This window comes from Sciurus vulgaris (assembly GCF_902686455.1).
Source record: "Sciurus vulgaris genome assembly, chromosome: 11".
In the NCBI taxonomy this organism is placed as follows: Eukaryota; Metazoa; Chordata; class Mammalia; order Rodentia; family Sciuridae; genus Sciurus; species Sciurus vulgaris.
Window position 1 is genome coordinate 61737026 of NC_136472.1, and position 25185 is coordinate 61762210.

Consider the following 25185-nt stretch of genomic DNA (forward strand, 5'->3'; position numbering starts at 1 on the left):
GTGAACTTTGAGTAGTGTCCCCTCAAATCCCCAGCGTCACATAGTTTCCTCATTTGAAGGGCAGACTGTAGATGTCCAGAATTCTCTGTGTAGCTCTGTCCTCTCCAGTATTCTGCCCTGTGAACTCTAGCTTCCTTGGCCTGCAGAGATTTTGAGCTGTCTCTTCAACCCAGGTTGTCTGTCAGGTTCCATCTAGTTCTATCCTGGCCCCATTCTTGCTCAGTGCAGGAAAACTCTCTCCAGGCAGTTAGTTGGGGCAATTACAGGACTCACTTTCTTTGCTTAGCTCTTCTCAGGGACCACTCTCTTTGTTGCCTAATGTCTAGTGCTTCATATGAAAACATATTACACTGCTACTTTATAAATTTTGTCCCATGTTTTAATTGTTTTTAGTGGAATGATAAATCTTGTCCTTATTGGCCAGAATCAGAAGTTGTTTTTAAATTTTAATGTTGTATGTGCAGAAGAGCACACATAATTACTCATAAGAAATCTCTGGAGAGCTAGAAATCAACCTGAATAGTATATGCCAGTTCTAGCTCTCACATTTAGGTTTTGGAACAAATTTCTAAATTTTTGAATTGCCAAAGAGCAACTGATATAATTTAATTATTCTTTAGTCTCATATTTCCCAGAGAGAGAAAAAGAAAAACAATTTTCCTTGTATATTTCTGGCTCAAATATGGTAAAATTTGAAAAATTTCCCAAATAGCATTTGACAAAAAAAACCCTTTTGGAAAACATAAAATCTTATTTAAGTAATCATATACATATTCTTTGCCAATCAGAAAAATTATGAGAGATGAAAAACATTTTTCCTTGTATAATATATTTCTGGCTGAAAATTTGAAAGACTTCCCAAATAGTATTTGACAAAAAATAAAATCCCCTTGGAAAACATAAAATCTTATTTAAGTAATCATATATGTATTCTCTGCCTTTCAGAAAAATTATGATGCACATAAATTTAATTTTTTTTAAACTCAAATGCTCCATTTTTAGTTTCCCTAAGAAATCTTATTGATTATGAACCATAGGATCTTTTATCAGATATTTAAGCATAATTGTATGTTATACTTATGTCATAATTGAAGATATTATTTGGAAAAATGACTGGTACTGCCCTTTCCTTCTGCCTTATTCCCCTGCCACTGCTAAGAAGTTTTTCCTAGGGTAATGGGCTTCCATTTAAATGCAAATAAACATTTACTTTTAAGAAAAAAAACATGTGCATGTATTACTTTTCACACAAATCCTTTTTTAAAAAAGGAAAGAAAACAAACTGTTCTTGTTTTGACTTCCCTAATAGGAGTGATCGACACAGGAATTGCCCTATTTGTCGCCTGCAGATGACTGGAGCAAATGAATCTTGGGTGGTGTCAGATGCGCCCACTGAAGATGATATGGCTAACTATATTCTCAACATGGCTGATGAGGCAGGCCAGCCCCATAGGCCATGACGTTCTTTGGAGGGAGATCTTCCTTTGCTATTGTGGGCTACAAATACATTGTGGTCACTGAGGACAAATGAAGGGATATCGTGGCACAGATACAGAAAAAGCAATTTTCCCACCTTCTTATTTTTGCTATTGTGACAATATGTCCATTTTTTAAAATAAACCTCCCATGTCTTCCATTTTGGTAAACTAAAATTTACTACTATTGTAGATCATACTTCCCTATTATTTATCTGTTCTAATGTGTATTAGAACTAATTGCTCTTGAATCCTTTGCTGGCAGATAACAGCAATATTTCCATAGGCTTTTTGACACTACAGTTTTTCAAGGCATGAGTTCTGGAATCTTTTTTGTTAGGTTTATATACTTTGTTGAAAAGTTGTAGCCATCTGAGGGAAATTTAAAATGACTAAAAATGTAGGTTACATCAAAGTGCATGTTACTACTTAAAACGTCTTTCTGCTGGAATCTAAGGAGTATTTATTATGCCCCCTTGTGGTGAATTATTGCTCCTATTGCTCCTTTTACAATTTTTACTTGAAATGTTCCACAGTTATTCCATAACTTTATATAACTTCAATGTGTTTTGGAACTATGTATTTTTTAATTTTTACTTTAAAAATCTTTTTTCTTTTTGCCATGCGGTATTGTTTGGTTGAGGACTATAAAGTTGAGGCTTTAGGCCTTATAAATGAATTTCTGCTGGAGAACCTTCTTAGCTGTTCTGGAAATGCATTCCCAAAGCTGGATAACTAATTTAACTGACTTGATAATGCTTGTGCATTTGGGGAGTTTCCGGAGGAAATTTTTCTTCATTACAAGTACTAAATTTTGTATTTCTAAATTATAATAAGTCATTCAATATTCATTTATGGTGCTTTTATTTCAACTTGAAGGCATCTCTGAGATTTCACAGTCCTTGACTCTCTTGGATTACAAGAGAAGGAAAACAGGGTGAGACTTTTTCACCATATTTATATAAAATACCTCAGAAAACTAGGAGATAATTTGGCTTTCTTACTGTTCACTATACTTCCTTTGAAAGTCTCCCAAAGAATATAATAATGAAATTATGATCTTCATTAGCACCTCAACCATTTCTTTAGATATTTTTTCTTAAGAAGTAAAAATTTTAACATTATTTCAGCATATAGTAAGACTAGGGCTTAAAGTCTCCTTTAAAAAATGTTTTAACATTCCATGCAAATTTTTGACCTATTGACAAGTAACAAATATTCCTATTTTCCTAAGTACTAAGGTACACAATTTAAGTTGCTGCCTATTGATGACAAATTTTTGGATATTAAAATTTTAATAGGCTGGGCACAGTGGTCCGCAACTGTAATCTCAGCAGTTCTGAAGGCTGAGGTAGAAGGATTGCAAGTTTGAGGCCAGCCTTGCCAATTTAGTGAGACCGTGTCCCAAAAATAAGAGGGATTGGGGAGGTAGCTCAATGGTAAAGCACCCCTGGGTTCAATACCCAATACTGAAAAAAAGAAAATTAATAGACATGGCAAGTAAAATCCATTCCAAGGAAAAATGTCTAGCTAATAACTTGATTCCTGATAGGAGCAGCTAATTACCAAATACCTAAACACTCACTATTGGGTGTTTATGCAAGCAGAATACTGGAAGCTCTATTATATCAACGTGGAGATGCACTTGATGATTGTGTAACCTTCGGAAAGTCTTTTACTCTTGTTGGTAGTTTCCTACTTTAGAAACAGGTTTTTATCTGTGGTTTTTATACTACTACTTCAGCAGTGGAATCCTGTTTTTCAAGTAAAAATCGTAGAATCCTTATGCAGGTGTGCATGCACATATTCTACCCCACTATATGTCATATTTTCTTAATTAATTTTATTAATATCAATGTCCTTACATAAGCTTTGTGCACTATAATTACTAAATATTAGATCAACCAGTGAAAACACAAAATACATTGGTGATATATATTAAAATTTGGTAACAAATTTGTATCATGAGAATTCTTTTAACTTTTTTTTAAATAAAAAAAAATTAATTCCAGTCAAATTTGCAGGTTCCTGAATCTTCTCCACTGATTCTTCTTATTCCATGGAACATTATTTGAAAACCTTGGGATAAGTGATCCTCTGAGATGTAGTCCAGATCTAAAAATCTTAATTGTCATTTTGGATTAGACTGAGTTTAATTCAGAGTGTCTAATTTTAAAATGTTTCTGGAAATGAGCAATGCTGCTTTCCAAGTTTTTTGATCTTTCCAGGTATAGCCAATGATTTTATCCCCAGAATCCTTCACCTTTAAAGGAATTATAAAACAGTGACTTGATATTGGCCACACCTTTTTATCTTGCAATATGAACTCCAAGACACAAACTGTTCTACTGTGAAAAATAAAAATGTTTTTTATTAGCCTTATTAAATGAACGTAGTTCTTTAGTCACTTTATTAAACTGAGTGATAATTCTTAAGATGTGAACTTTAGGTTCTATTGTAATATCTAATCATAATCATAAGAGTTGTAAATTTGTCTAATAGATGAAATGTATGCTTTTTCTATTCTGTACAGCTTTGTCTTTTTAAATATGAAGTACTTAAATGCACTTACTATGATAGGAAATATGTGTGCCTTCTAGGATTTGTGAAATAGTCTCATGTATTCTGAGGAATTTGTTTTGTAAGTTATAGTTTTCCCTTCTATCCTAACTCAGTAATAAAGGGTTTACTCATAATGCGGTAGAACTTTAGTTTGAGAATATGAGTTTGACTATGTACTGAATTTAGAGGTTGAGAATAGTAGTATCTGTTTTATTCTTAGGAGAAACTGATTAAGTTGTGCAATAAATAATCTTTAGTCAATTTTATCTAAATTGAGATTTTCTTCTTATCTAATTTCACATTCTTAAATACTAAATATTTATATTCCTTAGAGGACTATTTGTGCTCTGAGGATTTGTGTTGTTTATGTGCTATGTTTGATAATAATTTCAAATTGGACTTGATTTTCTTATGTCCAATATATGTCTGGATAATAAGGCTGCTTGGAAATGTCTTTTGGTTCAGTAATTTTTAACATTGGGAAGGTAGGTTCATTAAAAAGAAGTCTGAAGAATTTGCATTTTTATCTGTTATGTTTTTGTTTTATTATGTTTTGTTGACATTTTGTTTATTTGTTATGTTTTGTTGAAGTTTACTTCATCTATCCAGGAATAAGAAAACTAATTGGAGATTAGAGAAATCAGCTGATAACCCACACTGACAATATATGACAATATAATATATGACAATATAATATAAACAATTGGCAGTAGAATATCATTTGTTTTCACATCTTTTTGTCCTATTGAACAGTAAAAATAATTTATAAAATACTCCATTCCGTGGTTGTTTGGTGTTTACCTTGTAAAATCATTTCCAAGATCCAAGAATATAATTAGAGATGCATCTTCAAATTTTAAGTGTTGAGAAAAGACAAAAGAGGAAGTAGCAGCTTATAATTAAAATTTACTGATGCATATCATCATACTGTGGAGAAATTTACATTTTGGTATCAGAACACATAAAAGCCTCCTCAGAGATGTATTTTGATAATCTTGTAGCTATGTATAGTCTTACTGTCATCCTCTTACTAAAAAGACATTTATTCTCTAGAGGCTGAAAGTACAGAAATTTCCACAGAGCTGTGTTTATCCATGATTTGTGTTCCTTTTATTGGAGTTAATTACACCTGTTCTTTATAACAGCCATGGTTCAGGGATAGAACATACAGGTGTACCACCAATATTGTAGCACATTACTCAGAAACATGTGAAGAGAAAACCAGAAGTAAAAGCCTTGATCAATACCATCCCAGGAGCTGAGATTTGTGTTCATGAGGCAGAGAGTAAGGATGTTGACCATTTCAGTAATACAACTCAAAGTAATGTGGAAAGCGCACCTATTAACACGACCTCAGAGCCATTCCATTAGAAACCAGTATACAGTTGCCTCTGATTCCAACTGCAAACACAGTGGAGAGTAGGAATTCACTTCCAAAAAGGCCAATCAAGACAACAGTGTAGTCAGTGTGAAGTGCTCCAGGAGATAGGTGCCTGGAAATATTGCAGGTCAAACCAACACATATTGGCTGAACAGACTGATGTACTATCCAAGGAAAGGAACTTTGCTGATGAACCCCTAACAGGGCAGAAGTTAGAGGGAAAAAAGGTAGCAAAGATTTACCTTCTGGTTCTAATGAGCTTTGGTTTGAGTATTTTGAATTTTTCTAGTGAATATCAGCCATGTCTCTTAGTTAAAAGATAAATTAACAGTTATTGATAGCATTTCATTATGCCCAACCTTAAAGTAAAAAATATTTGGTGTAAATATTAATGTGAGATAGTTTTAAATTATTGAGTCACAATCCTAACAGACTATTTAATAATTAAAAAATACTTGATACAGATAAAATTACAATGAAAAACTGTACAATACTTGCTATGTTAGGGCAAATGTATACAAATGGAGGTTTTTAAAAAATAATCCCTAAGATAACGACAGGTTTCCATTCAATTTCATAATTAGCTGTTAAGACAGCACATGTGTTTGCCTAGTAAAAAGATTACATTTATAGATCTGTATGCTATTTTGACCACTGGAGGGGCAGGCATTTTAAAGTCACAGGACAAGACAATCTAAAGTCAATATGCATGTTCCCAAGCAAAAACAGAGTCCTTTTAATTTTGAGTATTTTGTTGAATACTCGGAGCACATATCCTTCAAAAGTTGCCAGAAGAGAAATTCATTCACTTATTCCATATGCATTTATTGATCTCCTACTATGTACTAGGCACTAGTAACACAGATGAGGAATTCTTTGATAAAGTTTAACTTCAAATTGGTCATAAAAATGCTTTCTACCTGGCTCCTGGGACCACTCAATCTTCTGAAGAAATCTTCATATCAGGTAAGGGAGAATTTTGCCTTTTTGAAAAAAATGCACCAGGTTATAGTAGTTTAAAAAGAAAAATCATTTGTGAAGTGTCATGGAATAGCAGGGAAAGGACTGAATTGGAAATAAGGAAACTTAGTTCTAGTCCTGTTATTTATTAACTGTGTGACCCTAAGCGAACAAATTTCACTTCTCTGACCAAACTCTTCATGGGTAAATTAATACTAATTGGGCTACAATCATAGGATATTAAAACCAAAAGGATCACCTGGTTCTGTATTTCTCAAAGCTTTTAGTTTTCAAATGAAAATATGTAGTAGCCCCAGTGTAAAACTGAGGGAAGCAGAGTCACGTTGACAGCCCCTGAACCTCATTCACCCCGTCTCTTCCCTACCCCTGGAGTTGTTCCTGAGGATTCACAGAGCACATTTGAAAATACTTGTGTATCCAAACTCTCACTTTCCAGATGAGGAAACCAAAACAGAATAGGAGTGCCCATGTAATGAGTACACTTGGCTTCCTGACTAGAAAGAAAAGTTAAATAAAACAGGGTAAATTCATTAAAAAAAAAAAAAATACTGTCAAGAAAGGAATCTTCTATTTTCTCTCAAAGTAGCCCCTTTATGAAAGGGAGCTTTGAAGTGATTTTGTTTAAGGCAACCAGCCAGCCAAAGGCTGAAATGAACAACTACCAATTAGCCTGCAAGGCCTACAGAGAGAAGTGGCAGAAAACCACACAGGCCTCATGTCACTTGGCATTTGACCATGGATAATCCTGGCCCAACTCTCAAGCCCCAGCAGTTACAAGAGATATGTGGAAAATTAGGAACAAGTTCAGACTAGTGCCAGCTCCCAGGTACCCAAGGAAAAGCTGCCACCTCTTACTCAGAAATACTAACAGAAGTGGGCATGTCTGATCATAAAATGAACAGGACAACCAAAATCACAAGTTTGAAATTTCTTCGTACTCATCCTCTTTACAGAGGAAAACCCTAGTTTGATATCTTGACCACTGTTAGCCATCGCTGACCTGAAATTAAACCAAAAGGTTAAGATGCATGTTGAGTGCAGGACCTATTTGGTCAGGGCTGTGAACTCTTCTGATTTCATGGCATCAGACAGGAAGCTGAGCTCATTGCATAAGGTCTCGTAACGGAATGCCATCCGGATTTGAGCAACATTTGTCTTTCGAATATCATTTCCCTCGGGTCCTTCTTTGTAATAATTTTGTCCCAAAAATTTTTGCTTTTCCTGTGGACCAAGAGAAATAAATAGATTCACTTTCTATATCCACATGGCACCTTTGACATTAGCCATGGCATACAGAGTAGTCCCCTGAAGCAGATCCTTCATAAGGACTCATAAAATTCCTCCTGGCCTCTGTGTCCCTGAGGATGTCACCTGACAGCCCATCATTCATTCCTATGATTCCCTTGATCTGAAAGGGAAGAACTGTAGAACCTGCCGGGGATGGAGACAGTAAGGTAAAGATGTTAAGTACCTCCTGTGAGCTGACAAGGGCAGACAGGTTCTGGAGAACGACTACACACAGAATCTTGAACGTCTGTTCCCTGTATCATCATCCCAAGCATAGCACCTGATTGTTACCTCTTCTTGTACCAGTGACATCTCCCAGAGGAGGTGTCCAGGGACCTGAGATAGCTTCCAGAGTAGAGCTCTCGATTCCGGCTCCATATCAGAATTACACAAGGATCTACACAAACATTGCTGATGCCTGGGTCCCATCCCTAGAGTTTTTATTCACTCTAGAAACTAGTCGACTAGTTTGACAGTACTTAGTGGCTGCTATGTGCCAGGCCTATTCTGGGGATATGACTGGAATAAGCCTCTGCCCTCACAGAGCTTACTTTTAGAGAAAAACACCTAAGTACGCATTTCAATGTTAATAGTGGTAATGTTATAAAGAAAAACAGGTTAAAGGAATAGAGGAGGATGGCAAGTGTGTGGCTGTCTTAGAGAGAGTGACTAGGGAAGGCCTCTCTAAGGGGGTGACATTGAGTATAGTCTGAAAAGGATGAGGGAGCAGCCATGAAAGTTCAGGAGGTTCCTGAGGATCCTCCGAGAGCCCAAGAGACAGGGCATCAGAGGCACTGCTTGTTCTGTTTGCCATAGATCCCCAGGGCACACGGCAGACATTCTTTGCCCACTTGTTGAAGGACAGGCAGGACAAGGACAGCCCCATCACACCCTACCTGATGCGAGAGGCCACTCTGCAGCACACTGTTCCTGGCAATCTCACACAGGTCACACGTGCTCAGCTTCCACACTTGGGCAGCAATGGCGTATTCCTCCATCAGTGCTTCCTAGATCCCTCCCCAGAGGACATGGATTAGATAGGAGAATGTCCATTTCAACCCCTCGCACATCTCAAGAACTGAAAAGGGCCTGCATTGCAGACTTCATTTTCCTTTCCTAGCTAGCACCTGAATCTTCACACCGTAAATCCCAAACTCCTAGGATCTTTTCTCTGTGAAATTGTAAGTTACCAAACAGAAATAAAAGAACACCTCAACATTTGGTTTTTGACCCGTACTGGACCCTACCATGCTCAAAACTGAGTGCCAGTCATCAGCGATGCCAGGTTCTGTGCTGGAGAATTCCTTACATCAATTCAATGTAATAAGAGTTTATTCAAGCAAAACAAAACAGAAATGACTCATGAATAGGCCAGCTCCCTGAGCCAGGACAGACACTGAGAACCCCAGCCAACAATGTGATCTGACAGCATTTATAGAAAAACAGAAGACACAGAAAACAACTTCACTGGCTACAGCTTCATCAATCAACCAGTAAATTGTTACAGCTTCACTAGTTAACCAACCAAAGCTCAATTACTGATTTGTCTATACTGGCTTGGTCTGTTGGGCTCAGTACAGGTGCCCAGTCCAAATCCATGGCCTCCTACAAAATTTTTACTTACCCCTCTAGTCAGGCACATTTTTAGTAGCTGCTTTTTAGAGTTTCTCTTATTTAATGCACTATTTTGTTAAGATTTTAAAAGTATGAGTAAAGTTCTAAAGAGAAGAAATGGAACATTAAATAAGAATGAGAAATGGTCCTAGTGCAAGCAGGGAGACAGTGTAATCCCAAGAGGATGGGCTTTGTGCTGTGGTCCTGCTTTGTCTTTTGGGATATGAATGTCTGCCATGAATCCCTAGCCCTCCCCTTACCCCCTCCCTCACCCACCACTGCCTCTGTCTCCTACAGCAGTGGTTCCCAAAGTGGTTCTCCAGGCCCCTCTGGGACCCAAAGACCTTCTGAAAGGTCCTCCCCTAGCCAACTATGTATCTTTGTGAGGCAATATTATCTTCACAAACTTTGATAAAAACAAATTGAATGCAGAAGCAGATATGGGAACCCAGCTGTCTTCTATTAAGACATTAAAGAGATTTGCAAAATTGCAAAACAAAACCACTCAGTATTTTTGTTTTGGGCAATAGTTATTTTTCATAAAAATTACTATTTATATAACAAGTTCATACTGTTATTTTTAAATGAATTAATAGTTTTAAATGTCATTAGTTTCTAAGATTTTTCTCTTTTCCCAGAAATCCAAAGAGTAATCATAATAATAGTATTAATAAAAAAGACACCTGATATTTTGAGTAAATGCCAAATGCAGACATATTAGACTATTATTTTTAGATTCTATTTTCTTAATGAATTTCTGCAGGAACATAGAGACAATTCTATGCCCATTTGATAAATGAAGAGGAATAATAATACAGAGAGGTCTAATAACTTGACCAAGGCCACAGAACTAGTAAATATCAAAGGCAGGGAAAATGAAGAAAAGCAAAGAAATGTACTTTTTCCTTCAAGGGTTCAAGGACCTCAAAGAGGTTTCCTGAAAGAAAGACTTTTCCCTTACCAGGGGCTCACCCTTTTTCTTCACTGGGACACCAACCCCAACCCAAAGCCAAACTGAACCATGGCTGCAGGTACCCACGTGAGAAGACAGGTGGAGACCAGTGTCTGCTTGGACACAGCCACCCTTCCCCCAGAGCCCTCACCTTGGTGTAGTGGAACTGCATGGGATCATCAGTGGAGAGAGAGATGTGCAGTCCCTTGTGCAGGAATTCCCGCAGAGGGTTCTTGGAATATTCCAGGAAAAGGCTGTTGTTGCTAAGAGGGGACATGGCAATGGGGATCTGAGCAAGGTAGTAGAGATACTGCAATACCGGACTCTGCAAAAGAACCACCAAATTCATGTGACAGGTGCCAGAGGTTGGGCAGTGTCTGTACAGGTCCCCAAGTTCTCCAAGCCAGTACACCTAACCTGCCTTCCCTTTCTTCCCTTCCCCCCATTCCTCATCACTTCCTCTCCTTCCTGCATCACATGCCAGCCCTCAGGCCACAACCTTGCTACCCACTGTTTGATGTGCCCACTCTTGGCTCTAGGGTGGAGGCACGATGAGCAGCAGAAGGTGCAGTTGTCCCAACCCGCATCTTCATCTTCCCTCCCCTAGGCACTGACCCAAGGCTGTCAGGCAGGAGATGCCCCATTTCTGTTGCCTTTTTTTTGTTGTTGCTGGGGATCGAACCCAGGGCCTTGTGCATGCAAGGCAAGCACTCTACCGGCTTTCTGTTGCTTTGATATCAAACATTCAAGTGGAGATTATAAACACTGCAGCCCCTCAGAGATGAAGGGCTGGACAGGGGCACACCTGGCCAAGATACAGTGGTCTTCTCCTGTAGCATGAACCCACAGAGAAATGTGACACAGGCCAGAACTGCCAGGACCAGGACAGGGGAGCATATGGAGCAAACTACATTCCTACTGCAGTGACCCAACATACAGAAGACTAGGCACCCAGAGTTCATGGAAGCATTATTTACAGGAGGGAAAAGTCGGATGGCTGATGTGTGTCCACCACTGGGGACTAGCTGAATCGATTATAGACCAAGTGGCAGATAGTCCATCCAAAGCCTTTGGAGTAAGGAGCTGGGTATTATGTTGCTGCACAGAAAACAACTTGCTATGCAATGTAAAGGGACAATGTAGGAACCAAATTTCTGTGTTTACTATTATAAATGCTTTAAAAATATGCTGTGGCTGAGCCGGGCACAGTGGTGCACACCTGTGATCCCAGCAACTCAGGAGGCTGAGGTAGAAGGATCAAAATTTCAAGACCTGCTTCGGGAACTTAGCAAAACCCTATCTCAAAATGAAAAAATAAAAAGGGCTGGAGGTGTGACTCCCTGACAGATGGCTTGTTGTAGATGAAAGAGGGAGTTGGAGATATTAAAAAGCTAATAAAGCTGTTTCTATGAAGTAGTAGCAATAAAGGTTTTTTATTCGTTTCTCCATTTTTCAGAAAATCTAAATTAAAAATGAAAACCAAGATGACTACAGACAGCCCAGCCCAGACAGAAGCCCTGGCCCAGTAGCACTAGGGGCCGGGGGTAATCAGCTGCTGTGGGGCAGCTCCCCTAAGAAGCTTGTTTACCTTTTTGAGGAGCAGCCCATGGGAAATGTTGTCGGCAGTTAGGAAGGCAGACACCAGGTGAGTGATGGAGCCAGCCTCCCCACAGTGAGGCCGGAACAGGAACGTGCTTAGGCCTCGTTCCCTGTAGGAGAAGGGAGGCCCTGGGTCAGGAACACCCCTGGTTCACTCGGCCTGGGGTCCAACCCTCAGCCCAGGATCTACTTCAGGGGAGGCTGCACCCATGGCACAGCACAGCTGACCCATTCATCCTAGCAATAACCCCTCCTAAAATTCAGAGGCCCAGGCCCAGAGCCCCTCAGAGCCAAGAGTTACAATCTCCAGGGGCAGACATGTGCCTAATGATAACCCCGGCCTGCCTTCTGCCCACTCTTGCCCTTTCCTTCCTCTCTAGGCCTTGTTTCCCCCATTCATGAGCCTCCAGCATGAAACACACCCTAACAAAACAAGTCCAACCTCTGTTATAAAAGTGGGCAAACCAAGGCCCAGGGAGTGAAATCTGTGTTCAGTGAAGCTAGTGAGCAGGTCCATGGCAAAGCTAGAACAAGAAAACCGGTATCTAAGAGCTCATCCAAGGACGGCCTCCACCCCAATTTCAGGGCTCTTCCTTAAACCATGGCCCCATCCACAAGCTCCACACCTAGTAGCTTGCACTGGTCGAGCCTGAGCCATGGGGCCCCCATGCCCAGCAGGGGCAGGTGGTGCAGGACTTGCATGGAGAGAAACGGCCCCATGCCCTGCTGCCTTAGGCATCCGATTCCCGCCCTGTGTGCCTGGTGTGTGTTAGAGGGCTCCTGTGCACATAAGACCACCCCTGAGGCACAGCTGGATTGAGGCTGCTTTCCTCCATTGGTTGGCTTGTGCCTACACTGTGCCCATCACATTGCAGCTGCAATGATTTGTTGTAAAAACAAATGCATGTGCAGACACTGTTGGTGTTGAGTGAACATGCATGTGTGCTGGCATGTCCTGTTTCTGTTGTCTCAGGGACACATGGAGGTGTGTTGGTGAGTGTGTACCTATGACCTGTGTGGTGTGTAGCTTCACTGTATATATGCACATCTACGGGCATGCATGTTGTGGACATGCCAGCATGCATGTGCAATTGTGTGATGCATGCCTTGGGTGGTCCTGGGGGGTATCTTTGTGGGCAAATGGATGTGTCGGTTGAAGTGTACATAGATGAGTGGAGTGGGTGTGTGCCAGCGGGTGGACACAGGCTCGTGGGAGGGCTGGCCTCACCCACCTGCGGAGGTTGTTGAGCACCATGATGTTGGCGTACATGTAGTACAGGTAGTAGCTGTAGGGCGGGTTCTGTTCACTGGTCCAGATGTCTGGGTTGGGGCTCTTGTCCGAGAACATGTGGTCGCTGTGCTTGGACTCATCATCCACACTGTCAAACCCTGTCACCTGGACAGAAGAGGGGGTCCTGAGCATCAAGCCAAGGAGGGACAGGTCAGGACTCAGGCTTGGCTCAGCTTCCCGTGGCTCAGAGCTGAGCTTTTGAGGGCCTAGCAGCTCAGGTCTCTCAGGTGCACATCTCATCTAGGGACCCCAGGCTTGACTGAGGCCACTTTCCTCCCAGGGATGAGGACTGGGTACAGTGCCATGGTCTGGTCTTTCAGGGCTTCCCAAGGTCCCCGTAGGCCAGGCTGGAGAGTGCCCAGTCCCTGTGTGGTAGTGACAGTGGGGGAAACTCAGGCTGGGCCAGGTGAGGGTGTGGCCTCAGACCCACTGCCCATCTTGCTGTGCCACTGTGCCAGCAGTAGTAGTAACAAGCTATGAGGGAGAAAGGGAGCCACTGTCTGTCATGCACCTACTATACACCAGGTCCTGCTTCAAGCTCTTCACACACACGAGCTAACGTAATACTTGGAGCAACACTGTGGAGGAGGGGCTGGCCATGAGCCCCATTGTAAAGTTGACCAAACCAGGGCCATAGTGACTTAGGAAGTTGCCTGAGCAAGACGACCCACAAGGGCCCTAGGTCTGGATTCTTTGGGGCCTCAGGTGGAGGATACATTGGGACATGTTCCAGTGTGGCCATGAGATACTAACTGAGTGCCTCACAAACAGACCAGAGGCCCACTGTCCAAGCTGAGCCATTGTTCCCAGAGGCAGCTCTGCTAGCTGAGGGGAACTGCCCTCTGAACAGGTCAGAGGGACCTGAGAGAGCTCCCTCTTCTACTGCAGTTAGACTTCAACTGGAACTCATCTGTGGCCCTGGGGGCTTACCCAGGTCACTGAGCTTGGACTCCCAGAGCCTCAGGCTAATCCCAGAGACTGGGCCCTGACCAAGAATGTCCCTGCAGAGGACATAGTTCTCAGCCAGCACTTAGGGGAGGTCTGCCAACAGCCTCTCTTCTTTTACTCAGCCATAGCAGGACTTTGGGGAGGATCCTGAGCACCAGGCAGGAGAAAGAATGCTTTCCCACCTCATGCCACAACTGACCCAACTAGGGACTCCCAGCCTAGGCCCCAGTCCCAGCCCCAGCCCCAGCCAGGTCTGCCAGCCTCTCTGGTGCCTACATGGGCAAGGAGGGATCCTGAAGAGCAGGGAACAAGGGTCTTGGCCAGAAACTTCCTGTCACAGAGCCCTGTATTCAAGGAAACAACACAGTTCCCACTGTGGCTCTCAGCAGCTCCCAAATGGGTCTGGGGGCGGCTAGTGAGGACCTCTAGCTCTGCTCTGCTCACTGGTGCCACCTAACATCTGAACATTCTGGCATGGAGATAACGCCATCCCCTCTCCCAAGCTCTGTCCACCCAGTACAGGGCCTCACCACTGCATCTCACAGGCCTCAATCTCAAAATAGGTCCAAACCCTTCTCAAGCCTGCTCTTCCCCCATGGTTGACAGTAGCCTCCAACTACAAAGCAGGCATCCCAGGCACCCAGACTCCTCCTTCCTCCAGCCTCCACCTAGGTCCTGTGAGTCTACACCAGCCCCTTTTGCCTCACCTGCCTCTGCCCAGAGCCCCGGCCCTGCCCCATGCAGGCCTCAGGCTCACTTCCTGTACGTGGGAGGCAACCCAGAACTGGGGTTCAGGGCGCATGCTCTGGAGTCAGGCCCTCCTGGATATGAATTCCAGTTCTGCCACTTTCTAGCTTTGTGATCTCTCCGTTTAATTTCCTGGAGGGTACACTGGAGCTAGTAGCTTCACAGGGCTGGTGAGGATTAAAGGAGAGACTGGATGGAGAGCCCTGCACACAGCATCCAGCAAGAAGCACGCGGCACGCACACGTTAACTCTGCTTATCACTAAGGGCGAAGCGGAGATGCGGACGGTAACTGTGAGGCTGAAGTGAGCCCACGTGGTGGCGTACCACTAGGCCTGGCAGCAAGTGCTAACAAATGTGAGCTGTCACCGTCGGCTCAAGTGCCCACCATGTCTCCTGGGCTGGAACAGGCCTCTTACTGCCCGTCTAGTCCCCCACCACCACCTGAGCTACCTCCTGTTTCGGGCCCTCCTTCTCACACACAGCCAGATGATGTGTGTCTAGAACACAAATTCAGTGAGGTCCCTCAGCTTGTCCAAACACTTTCCAGGCAGCCCCTACGCATCTGAACTTAGCCGCTCCCTCCCCAAGCCTCGGTCCCCTGGGCTCCTCCCTGCCAGACCTCATCCCATCACCTCTACCTTCACCTCCACCATCACCTGCCTCCACCATCACCTCCCCAAAGCCTCCACCAGTCCTGAACTTGCTGCTCTGACATCCTCTTTTTTCCAGGCATCCAGAGGGAGGGGGGTGAAAACTGATCCCTCCCTCCTTAAGTCTCTCTTGCATCCTTTCTCCCCTTTTCCTATAATTACTCAAATACAGAAGAGAAATATATTTCCTGGGGCTTGTTATACTAAACCAAAGATGGTGTGAAGACCTTTGTTTCAGGTAAAAGAGGAGTTGAAATGTCTGCATTTCCAAGAAGACCCTCTGGGGCAGCTTGGTGCTTCCTGGGACAGGATCCATCTTGTCAGCACCCCTGGCCAGGAACCGACTCTCAATTCTTACCCACTTGCTGCCCTTCCCTGCTGGACCCACAGACTGCCCCAGGACCATCACCACCAGTACCCACCCAGGGCTGTCCCTGAGGAGAAGGGGACATCCCTCTAGGGTAGCCTCCCTTATTTTAGAAAATCAGCTTCTAGGGGCAGACAGCCCTAGGCCTGGGGCAGAGGGGTGGCAGGAGCCGAGAAGGAAAGCCATGGCAAGGGGTGAACCCTCCTCTGCCATGTGAGCTCACCCAGGTGCCCCCACCACCACTTACATATTTGAGGAAGAGGTGAAGCTCCCGATGATCTTGGGGATTGATTGTGGCCTTAAAAAGGGGCAGGAAGATGTTCTCCAGCATCTTTCCAAAGTTTGGCAGCAGCTTCTTTGACCTAAATATGTCACTGTAGGGAAGCAAAGACTGGCCTGTTGGGTGGACCCACAGTCCCCTTGGCCTGCCTCAGTCACTCAGGCAGCCTGCTTCCCATTAAGCACTCAGAGTAGAGTTAGATGTGGCCTTTCTGCAACACTTGGCGGTGCTTTGCAACTCCACACCTGCCAGACACCACCTCAAGCCAGAGGCCACTCAGGAGTGGGATTCAGGCTGGTCAAGGGTCTAGAGAGGGGTCTTCAAGTTTCCCAGTGATCCAGACTCAGTTCCCCTTAACCCCACACCCCAGCCCACCCAGAGAGGAGAGCGGTGGTCTAAGTGGTATCCAAGGGGAGGTCAGCAATGTAGACCACTACCAGGTCGCCCCATACCTTGAAGCCACCCAAACCTTCAATGAGAAGGCAGGCCGTAGAGCCCCAAGGCCTTGGAACATAAATATTCTTCAAAGAATCAGAGTTTAAGTGTCATAAGGGCATCTTTGCCAACCACTCCTCCTGGGGAGGAGAGGTCTAAGATGGCACTGGGCTTACAGTCTCCAGCCCTTAACAGTACAGCCCACACCAGACAGGATGTCATCCCCAGAGGGCATGGGGCAGACAGTGGGGTCATCCTCACTCACTAGATCCGGGGCACCTGGATGATCCAGCGCATGTTGGGTGAGTAGACCTTGTGCTGGATGAACCAGCGGGCCAGGTTGGGCCACTCCTCAGGACTGCGGCCATAGATGGAGAGCCGTGGCTCTGAGTACTGGTACTTGCTCTCCTCCAGCTCTCGGGCCACCTCCTGGCACCAAGAAGAACCAGGTCAGCCCAAAGCCTCCCAGCTGCATAGGTGATCTCTACCTCCAGCTCTGCATGACAGCTGGGTCCTGGGCCAGCTGCTCCCTGCTGCCTGCTGCCTTGTGAGCTCTGCTGCACAGCAGAGGCTCCTCCCCCACCGGGGAGGAGGGCCTCTGGTTTGCACCGGCACACTGCAGAACCAGGCTGGGCAGCAACAACATCTCCACCCCAAGCCAACCCGCACACGGCCAAGTTCAGGCTACAAATAGAGACAGGCACAGCGCCAGGGTGCTGGGAGTTCTGCCAAGGTGGATGCCCTCCCCTCCTCTTCCCTGCAGTTGGCATACAGCACCAGCCTGCCCATTCTCAGAAGAAGGAGACCAGGGCCAGAGCATAGGTGCCTGAGCTGGATGGTAGACAGAGGAGGATTCAGGGAGGGGAAGGGGACAGGAGGCCATGCAGGGTCCCCACTGAAAGCAGACAGCATCAGGTATCTGAGGAGGCCTTCGAGAGGCCAAGGGATTGCTCACCTTGACCATCCTGGCAAAGTACTCTCCTCCCAGATAGTTTTCAGTTTTTAAATACAGGTCGCGCAGCTCACTGGCCCCCACAGGGTTGTATTTGGAGTTGAACTTGTCAAAACGATGGAATGTCTGTCGGCCCTGAGGGGAGGAGGCCACCGGCCAGGTCACCACATTGTTCTGCAGCCATCAAGCATGTTTCCCCTCCAGGCCTTTATGTGTGGCATTATGTGTGGCCACACTGAATGATGTCTTTCAAGTCATTTCTTGCATGAAATCTTGGAAAATTCCAAGGGCCAGGTCCACGTAGCCTCATAGCCAGCCACAGGGCTCTTTCTGAGGCATTATGTGAAGGAGCATCAAAGGCTTCAGGCCCCAAGGAACCATGGCAAGGAGCATGCCAGCTTAGTAGCAGAGGATGATAGACCCCGGAACAGCAAACAATAAAGTGTTTCCTACGCCTTTTTAAGGCTGACTAATATTCTATTGTGTGGATATACTACATTTTGGTTACCCATTCATCTACTGATGAACACGGGTGATTTCTACCTTTTGGCTGTTGTAAGGAATGCCGGCTGTGAATACTGGCACACAAGTGCCTGTTCGAGTCTCCGATTTCAGTTCCTTTGGGTGTCTACCCAGGAGTGTGATTGCTGATTATATGGTACTTCTATAGTTTACTTTTTGAGGAGCCACCATACTGCTTTCCACACCATTGCACCATTGTTTTGAGTTTTAGTAACAAGGCACATGGCAGTTATCATTTTATAGGAAGGAAATAAAACCTTAAGTGAGTTGCTTAAGGGCATATAACTCCGAAGTGGCAGAAAGGGCATTAGAACTTGGACCCATCTAACCAGAAGTCACACACCCTTCCTCTGCCCCATGGCTGCTCCCTGCCCCATTATTTTCTGAGGTCAAACTAACACCGCAGCCTCCAAGACAAGCAGATAAAGAGCTGCTTCCCCAGCCAGTTGCTCTCCAAGCACAATCATAGCGCTTTCCAGGGGCTGAGTCCCCATCCAGGACTTCTTTCTGTTCAAGGCACTGGGGCAGAAGCTCACTCACAGCATGGACATCCAGGGAATCCACAGTGAGGTCGTAGGGGTCCATGTGCAGGCTGTCGAACACCTGCCGCAGGGTGATCTTCCGGCCCAGCTTCTCAGCCACAGTCCTGTCAGGCTCCGTCTGGTACGTGTGCTTGATGAAGCGGAGCAGGTGCTTCTGGTTCATGCAGGCTGCTGCGTGAATATGTGTGTCCACCTAGAACACAGCACCCACAGGCCAGTGAGCCAAGTCATCTCCTCAACGTGGAGCAGAGCCTCAGCACCAAATGGGCCACAGAGGCAGTGCCCACCGATGCCTGAATGTCCCTCCCCATTCCTCCCCTGAACTTCAAAAATGGTCTCCTTCCGTTAGCCTTGCTGCCCAATCCACTTCCTTATAACACCAAGAGATGGTTCTAAAATGAAGACTGGATCAGACCACTCTGTTAAGAAATCACAGTGGACCAGCACTCTGCAGGTACCGCCCAGCTCCTCAGCCTGGGAGTCGAGGCTACCTACCACCTGCTTTGCCACTGCCCCATCTATGCTCCAGCCATGGCAAGCCATGACCTGAGTTCAGGCACTAGGCTACTCCACTCCGCGGCAATTTGCCCACAGGCATCCTCGGCAGGGAATGCCTTTCCTCCTACCCACCAATCTCTTCCTTCTACATCCTCCACTTGGAAACCAATTCTGGTCTGCTACACACAACTAACCCACTCTTCCCTTGCCTGGTCTGGGCCGCTGGTATAGATGTTCCCTTGCTGTGCATGTCCTCCGATTCATTCAAATATGTTTCTCTCTACTCCTCTGCTAGCCTGGAGCTCCTCAAGGACAGGGACCATGTCTGAGGCATCCAGTCTCTACTGCCTACCCCATACTGGTACAAAGTATCAGGTGAATCAATGGATGGTTGAATGAACAAATGAACCGCTGTTACAGGTTTCAAGAGTTCTGATATCTATATGACCCCATATAAGCCTATGGGCATTATCAAATGCCCCACAGAATCTTCCCATTGACCTCTCAGAACCCCCTAACATTCCCAAAGCAAATTCCAAGTGGGGGACAGCAGCCACTACCACAGACTTCTTCAAACAGTTTCAGCTCACCCCAAATACAGGGCCTCCAAACCCCAAGAAGCACAGCTTCCCTGACCCTAAGCCAACATGTGGACTCAGATTTCAGAGTGAACTCTAACTTGAAGAAAGGCACAGAGAGCTTGGACTTCTCCTCTTACTTCATGGAAAGGCAATTTCCTTGAAAAAGACCCTGGAAAGGAGCCCACCAGGGTCTCAGAACACCTCACCGGATTCCTCATGCCTTCTGTGTCATGCTAAGTTCCTGAGGCACCAGCCTGGACCCTTGCCTTTCTGGCCTCTCCTTTTCAACCTCCTCAGTCAGCTCATCCTCATGACTAGACCTCCCAATACTGGCATTTCTTCAGGCCTGGTTCTGGGCCATCCTGTCCCCCCACTATATACTCTTTTCAAAGGTTATCTGTGCCTTAATTTTCTTCTTTATACCAAAAGCATCCAAATGTGTATCATCAGCCTAAAGCGCCAGAATTGTAGACAGCTGCCTATTTGGGAAACTCAAAGGCAGTTCAAATTTTAAAGTGGATGGACTCTATCTCTGGACCCAGCCCATACCTGATAGCTTCCCAGGTTTCTGCACCCCAGGAAAGGATACACCCTGCACCCAGTTGTTCACATGGGAAAACTGCAAGTCATCCTCCACCTTCCCCTCCCTCCCCAACACCAGCCAACCCATCAATTCTACCTTCCAAATAAATCTCAGATCCACACAGTGCTCTGCCACCTCACTGTCACTGCATGCTCACTCGTGAATCCACAATGACCTCTCAACTGGTCTTGCCACTTCTTCTCTTGCTCTGGTTCAATTCATTCTTTACACAGAAACTAGAATGGATTTTTGGATGCAATTTGATTCTGATTAATATTCTCATTAATCTTAGGATGAGGACCTTGCTACTCCTACTTAGTCCCTGCCATCTCCCCACCCTCCACATCCCCACTCTCCCTTTTTCTCTGTGCTCACACACAGGATAGCCACTTGGCTAAAATGAGAGATGGCCTTAGTCACAGGGGGCATCTTAAGTTTCCTTCTATGAGCCCAAGGGGCCTAAAGCAAGTCCCCAGGAGACAGCAGCCTCACAGGCCAGAGTGCCACCAGCCACCAATCTACACTGTGGAGTTACTGCTGCGTCTGACTGGGCACTGTGCCAGGGCCAGAATAAGGAGGCACTGACCTCGGGCCAGGGAAGGCTGTCCACAGCTGGTTGGGCATCTCCAAGTCATGCCAAAATGAGACATTTGATCTTTTGGACCTCTGTGCGTGTAATCCCAGCCAGCCCATGTCACTGGCCACATCACTCTGTCATCAGGGTCTTTCCTGCCATTAATCCTACTGCTACTACCAGAAAGACAGACTGCTGAACATCAGAGAAATGACACAACTCAAAGTACTGAAAACCAAAGCATCACCCACAGCACAGTGTCAAGGCTCGGGCGCCTCAGAAATGAGGCGGGGCTCATTTGGGATGCACAAGAGAAGGTCAGCTGGGATTAGCTCAGCTGGACACAGACTGGCTCCACTGCCTCAGCATGACTCAGCACATTCTGGGCTTCTGCTCATGTCCTCCAGCTTACCAATGACACACCACAGGGGGTTCAGCCTGTCCTTACCCCATGAGTCACAAGATAAAGAAGGAAAACAACTGGACATCCAGGAAGCACCCAATCCAAACTACAGGCTCTCAAAAGTGATTATTTTAGGAACAAGTCAAAGAAGCTGTCATGGGAGGTCAGTATTTTCAATTCACCAGAAGACCCAACCACATTCTCCACTTTTGCCTGAGGTTCAGGTCTAAAGAAACTGCAGAGTTTCCAAACAGGGCTGACCCAGACCTGGGGCCTGAGCTAACACTGACTATTCCCATACCCATGGCCGACATCAGTAATAGGTCACAGCACACTTTTCACTGAGCTTCTGGAACAGCCTCAGGGCGCTACTCCCAACTGGTGAAGTTTAGCGTAGAAGCTGAAACCTATTTGCTATCCCTGATGTGACACTTAAGCCCTGATGGATAATGTTCAGTCCTACCCTACTCACAAGCAGCAAACACGCTCAGCCCTTCTATCTTTGCTCTGAACAGAAAACAAGTGTCTCAGTTACACGGTACTGCTGGCTGGGCCTCACAGTGTCATAACCCACCATCTACCACCCACACGGACCCATAGCCAGGCCACAGCACCTGCCCTCAGAACTCAGTCCTGGCCTGCCCTGCCTTTGTGAAACAACCACTACCCCAGAAATAGGGAGCCCCCCTCCCAGCTCACTCTGAGTTTTATAAAGCCAGCTCTCCTCCCCACAGTACAGATTTTGAGGGAGAGATAAAGCTGCTGGCACCCAGGAGACAGGCTTCTCCTACCCCGGGGCAGAGCACACAGGCCTGATGCAGTGGCCCCAGGCCCATGTTTATGGACTGACTGTGGTGCCAGAGAATAGGCCACAGTGTCACCACACAGACATGAGGCCACCTCATGTACAGAGAGCACAGTAACCCCAAACTAAAAGGGAACCCCAATGATCAGCTCTGATATGTAACCACACCTCTACACAAGGACTCTGGCCCGCATTGTGGCAGGGAGCAGATGGTGAGCCCAGGAACATCCACAGGGCCCCACTTAGGGAGAAACCACTTCAGAGCCCATTCAGTCAACAAAAACAATTCAACCTAGGCAGCAGCAAGCAGCCAGACCCAGAACATTCATGTCTGCAGAGGGCAGGGCTGCAAGGAGCTCACAGTGACTGAGGTACCTGCCTGCCACCTAAGGCTCACAGAGAAGGAACAAATGGTACTTGAGGTGAAAGTGCCCAGCTACCCACATAGGTGTATCTAATGCATGACCCTTAACCTCTACCCAGAAATCCCCAACACTTTTTTCCATAAGCCTCCCAGAGTCCATTATCTGAAGCTAAACTCTCACTTCTAAAGGCTCTTAGTCCCATCCAAGTGGGGAGCCCAACACGGTGTGTAACAGGTGATCTTAGGCCTCCCTAAGATCCAGAGGGAAGGAGGGGCCTTCCATCTGGATCACTGAGTGCACTCACCCAGGGGGTCAGAGAGGCTGAGCAGGCTTTCCCAGAGGAGCCACGAGCTGACCCTAGGGAGAGGAGGCCTCAAGAGGTTGGAGCTCTGGAGATGACAACCCCACCGTGACCCAGCCCAGGTCTGGCCATCCTCCTCAAGCAAAGTCTAAACCCCCTGCCCCCAGAGACTTCTCTCCCAGCTCACCAGCACACCTGGCCCATTCCCAGTCCACAAGCCCCCAGACCTCTGCAGCTTCACTCCCCACAACCCATGCTCCCCTCTCCCTGATCCAAGCTCCAACCACACACCTCTCCCCTGCCTGGCATCCGCACATGCTGTTCCCTCCACAGGAAATGCCAGGGACACTGCTGCTTCCCTCCCGGCACCACCCTCTGCCTGGCTAATTCCTTCTCGCCCTGTAGATCAGTCCTGTAGATCAGCTTAGTTCTGGCCTCTCCCTGAAAGTCACCCCATCACACTTAACTCTAAGGTAACAGATGGGGAGATTCTCATCAGCAGGAAGTGACTTGCTCACCATTAAAGTCCCATGCTTAGCGCTGATCCTGCCTTGTTATAGGCTACTTGAATGGAAGAAAAGGGAAAAGCTAGGGGACACGATCATTTAACATAGACACCTGCTGCCCCCCTGCAGGCTGAAGGTGCCAGGAGCCACTCAACCACTCAAGGGGTATAAGAGGGACAGAGCTAGGAACTTTAAATACACCTTACCCTGAGGGACACAAACTCCCCAAATGCAAAGAGGTCATACAGTTTTTTCCCTCTATTATGAATCTAATTCTTCCCCTACCCTAAAGTAGACTGTGCTCACCAGTTATGACCACCTCATGGCCATTTCCTACTTCCCAAGGAAGAGGGCACATTCCAACAGAGGCAAACATGGACCTGGAGTGGCACCCAATACGGTCAGAGGCACAGCCTGACTCTAAGGACACAGCTCAACAGTCTCCCTTCTGCACAGACCCATTGCACTCCTCTGGCCAAAAAGGGCTGCCCTTGGCCAGCCTCAGGCTCTCACAGGGCACTAGCCCTGAACTGGCTCAGGGCAGCTCCTGTGCAGGGAAGGGGACCAGGCAGGTGGCTGGAACACTGGCCACTAACGCACCTTTCTCACATTATAGAAGTCTCGATGGGGGTTACTCTTCAATTCTTTGAACTCGGACATTTCATTTAACATCTCGTGAAGGCTGAATTTGGATTCCAGAAAATTCAGTCGCCGGTGACAATAGGTTTTCCTGCAGATTGGGAGGGGAAGAGACCACAGTTGAGGGGAAGTCACATCAAACTCTGTTTGGAGACTTCTAGAACAGGTGGGTCAAGCCCTGTGTGGAAGGTTGGGCTCTGGAAGGATGGAACCAAGAGGCTAAGAAGCTTTTAGATGTCTACTGACCTAGCTGACCTGGCTAACACATCAGTGTGCCCCAGTGTGAGTGGAGAGTCAACTTTGGAACCCCGTATCTTTGACTTCTAGATCTGTTTAGGCAATTAACCACAAACCTTCCTTCTCAAGAATAAGTAGCCCATGGATCAATATTGAGATGGTAAGGCCAAGGTTAAAGTGAAGGTTAGATTGGTTGATGTCTGGGAAAGGCCTGACTTTGAGAAGAGTGGGATACTCAATAAGTCTCCATCTCTTGTCCCCTCTCTTCTTTCTTCCCATCTATCCTCAGCTACCTTTTATTCCTTAAGAAATTAATTGCCCAGAATATGATAATACAGTCACACTATAAAGCATGGCCTGCCCATCTTGGGTTACAGAGGTACTTCCCAACTGACCAAATGTTCCCAAATTCTAAGACATGAGGACTCCCAGACTCTGAGGCTTCAGGACAATAGGCAGATTAGAGGCAGATTAGGAGTGGGGGTATTTATCACTAGGATAGAAATTTCTGTGAGACTCATGCCCCAAGTTCCCACCAACTCAAAGAAGGTACCCATGGGTAAAGAGGTTTTCTCTGCCAGCAAAGGTGGGGAGTTCACTGCTGTGGTCAGCTGCAAGCCCACGCCTAGCCAGGGGTGGCAGTCACATGCCTCGAGTCCAATGCCACACAGAACCTTTAACCACAATTCATGCCACACTGCTTCCTCACCCCCAGTGGCTGCCTCCATATCCCATCACTGAGGTTCCCATAAAGAACAGCTTCCTACCTGCAAGAGCGCCACCCTGTCTGCCAAGACAAACCCAGGATGTCACACAGCAGAAAGGAGGTCAAGCCCAGCCTCTCCTTCCAAGAAGGACTCTTCTTGACAACCACCCAGACAGGAGAGCCACTGCTCACACACCTGGCCCAGAAGGGCCTCCAAAAGAAAACTGCCCCTTCCCCACCCCAGTCTTAGTTCTGCCCTGGATCAGTGAGGACCAAGCTGCCCATCCACACCAGGCCCACTCTCTTCCTTCGGGACCCAGTATCACAATATTCCCAACAAAACCCAAAAAGCAGCACAAAGGAGAGGGAGCAGGGGCATGACGGCACACATCCCTCCGGAT

General features: G+C 46.0%; 2 protein-coding genes across 13 annotated transcripts in view; one reads left to right on the forward strand and one right to left on the reverse strand.

Moving 5' to 3' along the window:
• RNF141 (ring finger protein 141) overlaps positions 1 to 3862 on the forward strand; it is a 28450-nt gene extending 24588 nt beyond the window's left edge. For both annotated transcript variants that reach the window (XM_079105069.1, XM_079105070.1), the window contains one exon: positions 1310 to 3862. In XM_079105069.1, coding sequence (XP_078961195.1) covers positions 1310 to 1460 — 151 coding nt within the window. In that variant the 3' untranslated portion in view covers positions 1461 to 3862. The remainder of the gene's footprint in view (positions 1 to 1309) is intronic.
• AMPD3 (adenosine monophosphate deaminase 3) overlaps positions 2779 to 25185 on the reverse strand; it is a 50215-nt gene continuing 27808 nt past the window's right edge. For 10 of the 11 annotated variants that reach the window (XM_079105062.1, XM_079105065.1, XM_079105060.1 and 7 more), the window contains 10 exons: positions 23803 to 23932; positions 18585 to 18779; positions 17526 to 17657; positions 16836 to 16999; positions 16103 to 16229; positions 13084 to 13247; positions 11841 to 11961; positions 10404 to 10577; positions 8583 to 8693; positions 2779 to 7620 (listed from right to left, as the gene is read on the reverse strand). In XM_079105062.1, coding sequence (XP_078961188.1) covers positions 7444 to 7620; positions 8583 to 8693; positions 10404 to 10577; positions 11841 to 11961; positions 13084 to 13247; positions 16103 to 16229; positions 16836 to 16999; positions 17526 to 17657; positions 18585 to 18779; positions 23803 to 23932 — 1495 coding nt within the window. In that variant the 3' untranslated portion in view covers positions 2779 to 7443. The remainder of the gene's footprint in view (positions 7621 to 8582; positions 8694 to 10403; positions 10578 to 11840; positions 11962 to 13083; positions 13248 to 16102; positions 16230 to 16835; positions 17000 to 17525; positions 17658 to 18584; positions 18780 to 23802; positions 23933 to 25185) is intronic. The other variant, XM_079105056.1, reaches the window with a different exon arrangement.